General features: G+C 38.9%; 1 protein-coding gene across 2 annotated transcripts in view; it reads left to right on the top strand.

Moving 5' to 3' along the window:
* LOC138282607 (polyamine-modulated factor 1-binding protein 1-like) overlaps positions 1-12,951 on the top strand; it is a 1,030,040-nt gene that overhangs the window by 325,911 nt on the left and 691,178 nt on the right. For both annotated transcript variants that reach the window (XM_069220389.1, XM_069220390.1), the window contains exon 7: positions 3,630-3,713. In XM_069220389.1, coding sequence (XP_069076490.1) covers positions 3,630-3,713 — 84 coding nt within the window. The remainder of the gene's footprint in view (positions 1-3,629; positions 3,714-12,951) is intronic.

Below are 12,951 nucleotides of genomic sequence, written 5' to 3' on the forward strand. Positions count from 1 at the left end.
ACCAAAAATTATGTGAAGTGTTGATGTCAGTGGTTTTACAGACGTGTGTCAAGCCAAAACTGAAGTTTACTGCAAGCTGATCTGATTCTCTCAATATCACTCACTATTGCTTCCCTTAACTATTCTCTAGGCAGTTGGTTATGATAATTCAAACTCTTCCAAAGGAATGTGTCTTCAGGCCAGCATAAACAGAAACACCTTCATGCAAGGATTGACATTAATCTTTTAGTACCTCATGTTGGTAGACTTTCTCTTATGCAATGATTGACATCCGTATAAGACGTTTGTAACAATTGATAAACAGCTTGGCTGTGACAACCTGTAACTAACTCCCCTAAGATACTTAAGTATTGATAGTGATATACCCCATCAACTTCGAATTGTTTTAATCACTAGTATTCTAAAATCATACAATTGTTCATGTTAAAATTCTCTGATTTGTCAAAGGTACTACCACTTCTGTGTAAAGTGCTCTCAATTCCTGTTTGCCTAGTTTGAGCAATGTTAAATGAAACATAAATAAATATGTATGGTAAAGAAATTGGGAGAAGGTAGGAAGAGTATGTGAGAGCGTGAGTCCAGGGCAGGTAGTCGGTATTAACAAGGAACATTTTCTATGTGGCTCTCTCGATAATATGGTACATGCACAGGTAACCTGTTATATCATCTTTAGGGGACTGTAGAGAGAGTGCACATGAGGGCCTACAGAGAACATATATTATGTGTCGTGCACTGTTCTTTTATAGTAACAGGTGTCTCATGTAAGCACAAATATACACATAAATACTCTGTCTGATCCGCATATGAAAAACCTCTCAAAATCACCCAAGAAGAATCCCTGTTGGGCATCCTTCTGATAACAGATCAACTCCATGTTGTCCACATGTGACACTCCATGGTCACAACCACTCCCTTTTAACCCTTTGAATGTGTTCTGAGAATTAAGTTTTTGATCTCAAGCTCTAAATGTCAATCTACTGTGCACTATCACAAATCCTGGACCTCAGGTCATGGCTCCCTATCTGTCATGTATAAGAGTGCACTGATGTAGCTAGGAGACTAATCTCTTCTCCTAGAGGAAAATAAGTAAGTATAACATAACTGTTTGTATAGTTGGTAACTCTTGCATGGTTGCAGGAGTCCAGCACTGTGATTTCATGGAACGTGGGGGTTGGCATATTGTGATGTTTGTTTGGAGGATGGCAGTTGGGAATTAGTGATTGTAGGGTGAAGGCTGCTTTATTAAGACTAAGGAATAATGCTCAGAAGTACTACTTCTATCTATATGATTCACAACAAAGTGGGGTAGCACTCAATATGGAGGTGTGCTATGCCTGCTAAACCCAGAAGCATAAAAACAGAGAGAAGTTATAATGTGTACTGACTTCCGACAACTCCAAGGAGACTGTACAGCCTCACCCAAATTAGAAAGATCACTGATTGTGTACAGAGGTTTATTTTGCCATCAGAAGGAACCCAAAATGATTTGGAGAAAGATGGGGCTTTTGTATGTGCCACGAAGAATCAAGCTGGCCGTTAGTTATATCAGAGGGTGTTCTTGGGAGGCATGCATTCCACCAACATTGGAAAAATGCCCATGTCACAAGATGAAATTGTGTACTTGAGCATAGTCACAAAAAGCACTGCATGCAGGGATAAGCTTTGTTACTCACATGCCAACCATTTTCAAAATCACTGGCTGACACCATTGGAATACAGGCAATGGCAACGGTGGTTGGAGAAGAGGAGGCTGCTCTGAAAGGTAGGTAACTGTAGCCACAAAAAACACATATTATCTGTCAGGTTCAGTCTTCTAAGTGGATGACCACCAAATTGTGACTGTTTGAGCCATTTAGCAGCTTTAATGGTTGTTTTGTTTATGCATGCTATGTCAACTGTAAACTAGGCACCTTGGTAATAACAATTACATTACAAATGATTGAGAATAATCCAAGTGGATTGGTTGGTAGATCCCTTATGAAAATACTCTATTGATGTTTGATCTCAACACCACTGTAATAAGCCAATAGCTTGTTTTCTTTCAGCAAATGAACTGAGTGATATTGGATGGGCATTTTGAACCATCTAGATGTTGACAGAAATCAAGTTGTGTGCCTCACAAACTTTTACATTGACCGCTCCAATTCCTTTTCTTCATATGCCTGGTGCACATGCAATAAAATGATAGGAATGGACGGAATATTTTACATACTATTTGTCAACCATCGAGGAAGATATGTAACACCAGAAAAGAAGAGGATCCTACTATATTTTTGGGGCTCAAGGGGTTACGCCAGTAGAATCTGATAGCAAAAACAGGGTGGTAGGCCAAGAAAATATATATTTTTTTAATGCTCTAGATGCTTTAGAAAGTTGGTGGGGTACATCTCTATCAATACTTAAGTATCTTAGGGGAGTTATTTACAGGTTGTCACAACCCCATTCACCTAATGGCTCTATAAAATAGAGGGTCCAGGATGTAAAACGAGCAGTAATGTTCACATGAAGCCTTCTGGGCTCTTTAGTTCTAAGAAAGTGTCAAAGAATTTTATTTGGAATTACCCTTTCACGTAGCAGTTGTGTCTCCTGACAAATTAAAAAAAATGTAACCAAGCTTCACGAAGGGTGTATAGTTCCTCTGTCATCACCCCTTATAGGTCCTAGATTCAACTGGAATTTTTTTAATGGTACATGTCCTACAATCTCACTCAGTATTGGTAATTCAGTATTTTAGGTCACATGCACAAGCACTCTGACTTTTTGTAATCTATCTTGTAGGCTTTTAACCACGACCACTGCACGCCCATCACTATCACTCGGTCATGGGTTTGCCTTTCAAAAATCCTTTGTTATCAGTGGTAAATGCTTTACGTTTGTCTCTCCTTGGGACAGTTTTGTTACCACCTTGGCCATCGACCCTGTTACATGGATAATTGCACATTTGCCGATATGTTTGGCTGCAAGCAAACTTATTTTTCCTTTTGTGTGTCTCCTTCGCACTCACGCTCATAGCTGCTGTGGGGCTTTGAATTGACTTGCTTAAGTCAACTGTTTTACTTTTGATTTTCAATTTATGTGGCTAGAAAAGTCCAGTTAGGAATTTATAGCGCTAATAGCTCTAACTCAAGCAAACATAAGACCCACTGCATTGCAAATGCCTGTTTTGTATGTGAGTATTACTGCTGATGCCAATTTGGTGTCTGAGTTCTTGCACAATAATAATGTTTAGTGATGAAGTCAGAGCGAAGATGCGCCCAAGTGTTTTTGTGAATGTTTACCCATTCGGCTTAAACCGTTTGTTACTATCAGAGGCTTATCTCCTGACATTCCACGGAGCTAGGACTATACAGTAAATAATGAATTGTGTGATGCAGCCAGGCTTGCAGAAAATAACTATTTGAGGGATGGTGCACGTACAGAAAGCTGTAATTTTGACAGGTGGCAAGGTGTCGTGTCACCAGGTCCTCGTAAAGCCTCATATCTCTTACCTATTGATTAATGGTTCTAATTAGGAAATGAAATCAAGCATGTGAAGACAGGGGATCGCTTTAGGTCGTTGTTTGGTAGTTTTCCCTTCCTGGCACACAACTCATCCATCTAAATATCACTGCTTTTTTCATTTATTACAGCTGGATGATACCAACAAGGAACTAGAGGGGGTGCATGCTAATCTAACCATGGTCATGCAGGAGCGGGATATGGCACAAGCTGAGGTAAGAGAATAGTGACTGCAAAAATAATAATGTGGCATAGTGGAAACAATTCCCTTTACTATAAACTTGTGAAACTGTAGAAGTTCATTTAAAAGAATTACCTTTATCCAATGCTTTGAATGGATCAGAGATGAACCTAAGGAACACATTTTTACCTGATCTAAATTAAAAGTCTAAAAGTGCAATGTGAGTTCAGTAAATCAAGATGGCTGAATGAATAAGATAGTAAGTGATAGTTTTTATACGGCAATAGCAATGGGTTCTGTGTAAAACCTGCAGTGTTTCATGTACCCCCTCTTTGCTAAAAAGGCAAAATATCTGACATGCTGTACAGCTAAAAAGTACCCAGGGGTGAGCAGAGGGAGACTCGAACTCTACCCTCTTCACCTTCCCATATCGTCTGTACATTACACTGCCTGCTATATTTGACAGAAGTTATCTTCTTTGGAAAAATACGCTGTGAAGTAAAATGTTGAGATCTTACTAAAGTTACTCTAATCATCATAGACCGCTGTAATTGTACTTTTTGGAGTTCAATTTGAGAAAGAAAGCATGTTTTTAAATATATGTATTCCTCTTGTACATACAGTGTGTTAGTTTGAGTGTGTGAGAGAGTATGGATCAGATCAGAAAAGATAATGTCACATTGATTTCAGTGAACTCGCAAAAAGAACAACAGCTCTCAATTATTTCGTTATAAATGTGACTCTACTGTGACTACCGGTAAATATAATTTTCAATCTAGCTTGGTTCCAACATTACAGTGCTTTGTAATGATAATGTTTGTGTTAAATTCATGATCTACAGTGCACAAACTATTTTTGAGTCTGTGTCATACATGTAAGGACATGGCTGTACACATTTTTTTCATGATACGAATTTGTGCTGTATTGGTTGTCTTAAAAACTCATATTGATGAAACACTTTACATGGGTTCCTTTAGTATTCTTCACTAGTACACGCTGTTGACCACACCATACAGATGAGAGACTCTTCCAAAATGTGCGAAGTTCCAACAAAAATAAAAAGTGTGTCTTATGTACAGGGTGTGAGATATACGAATAGAATGTTTATGCTGCGTTAATATTCTGTACATGAACAGTGCCTGATTTCAGTGCCTTTTCACTTAATTACATTTTCCTTCATGCATGTAATAAATTATCTTCACACACAGCCTTATTCTTATTATTTAGACTCTAAAGCTGTCCTCCTAAGATTAAAAAGAGCGATAGAATCATTGCTCACTGAGGCAGGTACTCTTTCAGCCGGCTATGCACATTAGAGAGATGTTACACACAGCATACTTTTAATAATGAGCATTTGGAAGATAATTTTAGCATCCACACAAGGAAAAAATGGATTTTTGATGAGTTCCCGTATGACCATATGTGGTATTAGGCTGTGTGAGGTATTGCCGGCAAGCTCATTGCTTTCAAAAATCAAAGTTAAATGGTTCATCTATCATCAGAATTTGTGTCTGGGCGACTTGTCTGAACATCAGTATGATTTATGGTTTGAATTGGAGGAGTCAACCATGCATGTTTCTTAGTTTATCGGTTTATGCTGTCTTCAATTAAATGTCTATAAACACAGTGATGGCTTTATGACGTTGTCCATCAATAGGGACTATCAGATTTTGCATGAAAATTTGTAATTTTCAGAAAAATAACGACCTTGCGACTTATGTCTGCTCTGGTGTATATGTGATAAACAATAACGTGCACAGAGAAATATCATTTCATGCTAGCATGGTGTGCCTGCAGTTCAAACTGCAATTGTTCAAGCAAGCCAATAGCATCAGCACTATAGTAACACGTTTTTATATTTCTAATTATTAAATGTGCAAAAAAAGAATAAGTACTACCGAGCCTGTGTATGGCAAACGCGTGGTCGAATAATACAGGAAATAAATGTCTCTTGACTGCTGTTGTCAGTAAAGACGTGTTTGGAAAGCATAATTAATGTGGCAATATACCATTGAAAATTGTGTATGTTTTTACCGAGCCAGAGTTCTAATAGCAGGCACAGCAAAGTGCAACAAAAAGATCTTACAATAAAAAAATAATAATTTAGCAATAAGAATGAATGGTATATTCGGGCTTTCATTTTCCTCCTGGACAGTGAATAATGATCCTTGCAACCCTCATATAAGAATCTATAGTATTCACAGGAGCTCGCGCCGATCCACAATTTTCTATGCAGCTGTGCCCCAGTATGGTTACAGATTGTTATGAATCTATTGTAACAAAAAAAATAAGAATGCACTAAAAGTGTTCTACAATCCCTGTGTGTAAGAGAAGTAGATTCAATAATTCAGGTGCAAAATGTACAGCTTTGTTCAATGAAGAGCATTAGTTGGTTAAGGTAGCCCTTAAGTGAGCCACAGAACAGAAATCTGTGCTGTGCATACTGTAAATGACTTTAACGTGCGGATTAATGATATAGCGTGTCTGTTTACATTTTCTTCTGTATCACCCATCTAACCTTTTCCGATTCACACAAAGGCTGTTTTTTTGGGTTATAAGATGGATTTTTAGAAATGGGAATATATGTTCTATCACTTCCACATTTTGAATGTCTCTGATTGCTGGTGATGTGTTTGAATTAATGGAAAACTAAAAGTGAGAAACTAGATTGCAAGAAACCAAATCATGGAAAAACTCTTTTAAGTAGGACAATTTTAAGGAAATTAAAAAAAAATCGAAAATGAAAGGAAACATTCTAAAGGAAAGATAATTTTAGGGAACATCCCAAAATTCATTAAACTTGGGTGGAGTATAAGACTACTGTGGGGGTTTTTGACTTCAAGGGTGTAATGCTTAGGGTGATTAGGGGTATTTAGAGGTCAGGAATAATTGACATTTGAACAAGAGATTTTTAGGCTTCAGTGATGGGTGACGTGTAGAGGTGGAGAGGGTTGTTTAAGGTTCACGGATGAGTGGTGTTTATGTATGTGAGGTGTTTTTAGGTATCAGGGATGGGTGGAGTGTGAGGCTGGTGAGGGGTTTTAAGGTTCAATTATGGGTAGTGGCTAGGGTGAAGGAACATGTTTAGGATGGGGTGATAGTGAGGGGTTTTGAGGATTAAGGGATGGGTGTAGTTATATATAGAAGGGGTTTTAGGATTTAAGTAGTATTGGAAAATCCCTTTTTTGGGGTTTAGGAATTGGTGGAGTTAGTGTTAGTGAGCGATGGTGGATATTTGGGGTGGAAAGTGATTTAAATCTCCAGGGATGAGTGTAGTTTAGGTGTGGTGAGTAGTTTTAGGGGGAGGCATTGATGATGATAAGGGGTTGTGAGGGGTCAGTGATGGATGATGTTTATGGGTGGTGATGGGTCAGCGAATTAAAAGCATTCAAAGTAATTGTTTGACAATGTAAAATATATAAATATGAAGTAACGCCCCATGAAGTAAAGCACTGAAATAAATATCTCAGACAAAACAGTTTGTAAATGTAAGGCCTCAACCATTGCATTTACACTTAAAAAGTAAGCATCCATAAGCCAATTTTGACTAAAAATCCATTCAATTAATTGGTTTCTACAAAAAGGTAAATGCCATTCATTCTGAAAACTGCCATTAAACAGTTTAGACAAAATGGTTCCTCAGTGATGGTAGCCCATTAAATTGTTTTCTATGAAACCGCATACAACTGGTGAGGTATCCCCTTATTTTTCCATTGCCGAACCTGAATTGTGCTGACATAAATTCAGCGATAACAAACCAGACAGGTAGTGTCAGGTGCTGAGTACCTTCACCCTAATTTGAAAGGGAGAGTACCTGTTAGACCTGGCATCCTTGGTGTAGTTCCCCCTAATTTTCTGCCTTCAGACCTCCTGTTTATGCTGACTTTGTTTTTGCTCTCCTTAGGATTCTGCACACTTTACCACTGCTAACCAGTGCTGAAGTGCTTGGGCTCTTTCCCTAAAATGTGGTAACATTGGATTACCCCCTAATTGCCACATTTAACTTACATCCTTAGAGTTCACTAAACCTGCCCATGGCCTGTAATTTAAATGCTACTAGTGGGCCTGCAGTACTGATTGTGCCATCCACTTAAGTAGCCCTTTAAACCTGTCTCAAGCCTGCAACTGCAGTGTGTGTGTGTGCAGTTTTAAACTGCCGTTTCAATATGGCAAAGCCAACCTTTTGCCAGATCCAGACCTTCCTTTTTAATATGTATGTCACACCTAAGGTAGGCCCTAGACAATCCCAAGGGCAGGGTGCAGTGTATTTAATAATTTGGACACGTACTTTCACCTTTCCCGGTGGGGAAAAACTCAAATTTATTTTTCATTACTGCAAGGCCTGCCTCTCCCATAGCTTAACATTGGGATTACCTTATTGCATCTTCTAAGTATAATTTACAGTCTGGAAGAGATACACTTTTTCAAGTTTGGTGTTTCTGGAATCACAAGTTAAAATCACAATTTATGGTGAAGTAAGATTTTAATTGCAACTCTGAAAATGCCACTTTAAGAAAGTTGGCATTTTATTGCCTTAGCCATTTTGTGCCTACGGAGTGTCTCTGATCACATGTCTGGGATGGGTGACATCTAGGCTTTGTGTATTTCCCCAAGACAGACACACACAAAGGAAACTTTGGTGTGACTTGATGGGCCAGCCTGGGCTGGATGGGATGGGGGAGAATGACACAGCCTCATTTACACCTGAAAGGTTGTGTCCTGCCTACACACAAAGGGCTGCATACCTCCCACCCCCCATAATGAGTCTGAAGCCAGGGCAGGAAGGCATGTTTTAGAGTCACCCCCACTTCAGAGGCACAACTTGGTGTAAGTACCTGCCCTCTGACACCACCACGTCTGTACACTTCTGGGCCAGGAAGAAGGACTACTATGCTGCTTTAGGCTTGCAACTCTGTAGGACTGTTGTTACCTGTACTTATGCTTTGCTGACTTGTGCCAACTGCCCTCTTGCTGGGGAGTGAGAAGGACTGGACCTAAATCTCTCCAACCCAGAACGCAGAGTGACTCCAAGAGCTAGTTGTCTGGCCTTCTCATCTGAAGTCTCAGGGACATAATGGACTTACAACCACCGTGTTGCTGCACCTGCCCTCTGCCATCTGTGAGTCTGGCCTGCCAAGTAGTGCCACCTTGGTACTGGACACTTAGACGTGGGGTTTAGGTGCTTGCTCCAGCAGAACCAAAGCATCCTCAGCTGCAGGAGCAGAATCAATGGATTGCCACTGTTGCATTGAGAAAATCAACACACACCTCTACTGTATGGTCTCTGCTGTGTGCAGAAAATTGATGCATAACCTCTATTGCATGGGTCAGAAAAGCCCAACCAGACTCACATTGCTGCTGTACCTTGCATCTTGAAACCAGTGCACTGCCTTCAAAACTGACACTGTGGTGCTTTTTTCGGTGCAAGGTCCTTGAATCCCAGTCAACAGCAGCCTCAACAATGATGCTGAAACTCCACATTGCAGTGCCTGCACTCATCTGAACCGATGCATCGCCTCATCTGCACAACACCCCTTCAACACGTGCCTTGGCATCGCAAGCCCCTGCGCTTAGGTCCTCGATGTTGAAACATTGCTAACTAGCACCACAGCCTCACTGCATCTCAGAACTGACGCATCACTGCCTTTGCATGGAGAAAAGAAACGCATACCCTCTACTGCATGTTTTGGAACTAACACAATGCTCTGCAACCTGGATTTAAGGTACTTGATTTCAGGAGGCCCAACTGGGTTTCTGTAACTTGCCCTAAATCTTTGACTTTGTACTGGCCTGGTGCCCGTATTTCCCTGGTTGGCACTTCTTGCTTCTAAGCACTGTTTTACAGTTTATTCTTTGAAAAATTCATAACATAAGTTCTATTTCTTGGATTTTTTTAAATTTTGGTCTTGTTTTATTTATTAAAATGAGTTCTATTTTTCTGACTTGCTGTGGGATCCTTTTTGTGTGGTGTTTTCACTGTTTTACTGTTTGAAGTGTTGCACAAATACTTCACACATTGCCTTCAAATTGAGCCTGACTGCTCTCTGCCAAGCTACCAGAGGGTGAGCACAGGTTAATTTGTGGTTTGCTTGTGCCTTACCCTGACAAGAATTGCCAACAACCCATTTTCTTACAGTAAGAAGAGAACAAAAGCCAAGAAGTGTGAGATTATCCTGAAAACAAACAGTAAGGCTTTTCTACAAAGAGTCTTTGTGGGCCAAACTAGTGACATTTTAAATGTCAGCTAGGAAAGCATGCAAAAGAACAAGTACTAGTTTAAATTTTCTTGTTATGAGAGTGGAATTTCCATCTTGGCACAGTTACAACAACTGTAAGCTGAACGATAAACAACAATTGATCAAATAAATAAACATTCTCAATACATAACTTTTTAAGGGTATTCCTTCATTTTTCATGGCATTATGTTGTGGATGTTGCTTTTCACAACATATTTCCCAAGTAGATCTTAATAAGAAGCAGATATCCGAAACATAAAAGATTGCACCTATTGCTTTTCATTGTTGAACTCTCTAATTTATATACTCATTGACTAATTAATTTGTATTATCGATAGCAACATCAGTAAATTAAGAAACTTATAAATGTTGAAAACTGCTTCTCATGTCACACTTCTAGACATTAATTAGAATAAACATGCCAGTGCTGGCTTATTCCTCTTTGCAAGTTTCTAAAGTACACTGCAGTCAGCGCTTAAGAAAATACCTTTGTAATCCTGAATATTGGTCTAGCTCACCTGTTCTGCAACATTGCAGTCAGGTATATTTGTATGTTGCTCTTCTTTTTTTCCCTATGTATTGCATATGGATGTCCACATCATATTTATTTTTACTGTTAACTATGGACATCCATGTCTTTCCATCACGTGCATTTACAATAGTGGTTCTTGAACATTGCTAGGTCGACAACTGTCATACATCTTAGTTCTCTTGATGTTTGAAGTTAAAGAAAGTATGGGTAAATTCATTATGCACAGTTTGATTAGCTCAAGTATACTCTGAGGGTGATCTTTTTCGTGATCTGTTTTTGAGAATGTGTCACTGAGCATCAAGTTTTCTAACTTCACTATTTCTTTATCTATATATACACAAACATACACACACCAAGGATCTGGTCACGTCGTAAAGGAGTCTGCGGATCAGGGTCTTTAAAGCAGGCTTCTATGTTAATGTTACCAATAACTTGTTTCAGCCATTATCGGCCTTGTTCACATTAAGGGAACCACCATATTGTTCTGCTTCTTACATGCATATGCTATTTCATACAGTAGACATAGGGCCTGATTTAGAGTTTGGCAGAGCAGTTGCTCTGTACAACGGTGATGAATATCACATCAGCCAAAATAAAAATCCCATTATATCCTATTGGATTTATATTTTGTTGGATGATATATCCATCACTGTTGTGACAGAGTAAATCACTGTCGTGACAGATTAACCCCTACACCAATATCGAAATCAGACTCATAGTGAACATACTGCAACAAATGTCTTTCTCTTTTTTTTTCAAACTCAACATTGCACCGTCCGTTTCTCCATTATAGTAAATCTGACCATACAACAATTATAATTTATGTTGAAAAAATTATGATAATGTACAAACACTCTAGCAATCTAACACAAGTGAGCTCTCTACATATGGCCCATTAAAATAAACATAGTAAAAATACTACATTATGAGTGTATTTCTAACTCATACCATTTTGTATACTGATGCATAATCAATTCATCATGAATTAAATCAAATCAGATAATTCATTAATTTGTTGCTGATGAACCACATGCTCAGTGTGTTATATTTTCACCTATTGAGGCCCTTGTGAGTGACTGGCAACATTTTGTTGCCTTATTTTAAAAGTTCACTTTTCTGCTTTGGTCAGTTAATGAACAAACAAAAATAATAACCATAATCAAAATAAGATATGTAAAGAGTACGTTCACTAACTAAACAATCTACACCGATTGGGCGTACCTGGCAAAGCTTGTTTTTGCATCATAGAAAACACAACAAAAACAAAAGTCACATACTTGGGTATTTCCATCTAGCCCAAGTGGGCAGATCATGATTTGAAACAACATCAAATTATCGCTCTTAATTCATTGAACTCAAAACCAAGTAACACATCGTGCACATTATTGTTTTGGGGACCACCATTGCTGAAGCAGATGTCTTAATTAGAAACTTTTAAAGAGTGTTTACATATTTTTAATCATGACATGTAGAAAAATGAATAACGTAGAAAAATGAAACAAATGAAACATACGAGAGCCGGAGAAGGGATAACGATAGAAGAACCAATGCAAATTGGTTCCATCCGAGGTCCTTTATCTAAGGAAGAAAAAGAGAAAAGAAGAGTGAATCAACTATGTTTATATTGCGGTGCATCTGGGCATTTTGTTAAAAACTGTCCCAAGAAACCCAAAGCTCTTCAGTCGGGAAAAGGCCAGCTTCATCAGTAGAGGGAGTTGCCCTGATGAAAGCAGAACCCAAGACAACTCCTTTAGATCAACGAGTGGCGAATACCTAACAAACCGCAGCGCCACATTTGGTACAAACAGTATCAGTTAAGACCCTTGAGAAGGAAATTCAAGGGATCTCAGTTATGATAGACTCTGGAGCTACGGGCAACTTCTGTGATATCAAATACGCTCGTAAAATAGGTATTCGATTTATCAAGAAATCTACTTTGGAAGTAGTAAGAGCTGTGGATGGAACCAATCTTTCTTCAGGACCCATTTCCCATGAGACCGAACCAATTCAGATGCAAGGTTTTGGTGGACATCAGGAGCAGATAATCTTTAATTTGATAGATGCTCCACAATTTCAACTCATTTTGGGTCTGCCCTGGCTTACAGAACATAATCCACAAATTGATTGGAGCAAAAGAACGATCAAGATGAATTCCTCTTACTGCAAAGAGAATTGCTTTCATGATGGAATGGAAGTGTCCACCAAGTCCCAAGCGGCCTGTTTATCGTCACACTCTTCAATGATCTGTGCACTAAAGACAGCAGAAATCCCCAAAGAATATGAGGATTTAGTCGCTGTTTTTGATGAAAAGGAGGCTGAGAAATTGCCACCACATCGACCCTACGACTGCAAAATTGAACTGGAGCCAGGTGCGATATTGCGATGTAGCAGAATATACGCATTGACCGAAGCAGAGAATCAACATTTAAAGGAGTATTTGGATCAATATCTTGCTAATGGTTTTATTCGTCCTTCTGAATCTCCAGTGTCATCCCCACTATTTT

Source organism: Pleurodeles waltl, chromosome 2_2 (genome assembly GCF_031143425.1).
Source record: "Pleurodeles waltl isolate 20211129_DDA chromosome 2_2, aPleWal1.hap1.20221129, whole genome shotgun sequence".
Lineage (NCBI taxonomy): Eukaryota > Metazoa > Chordata > Amphibia > Caudata > Salamandridae > Pleurodeles > Pleurodeles waltl.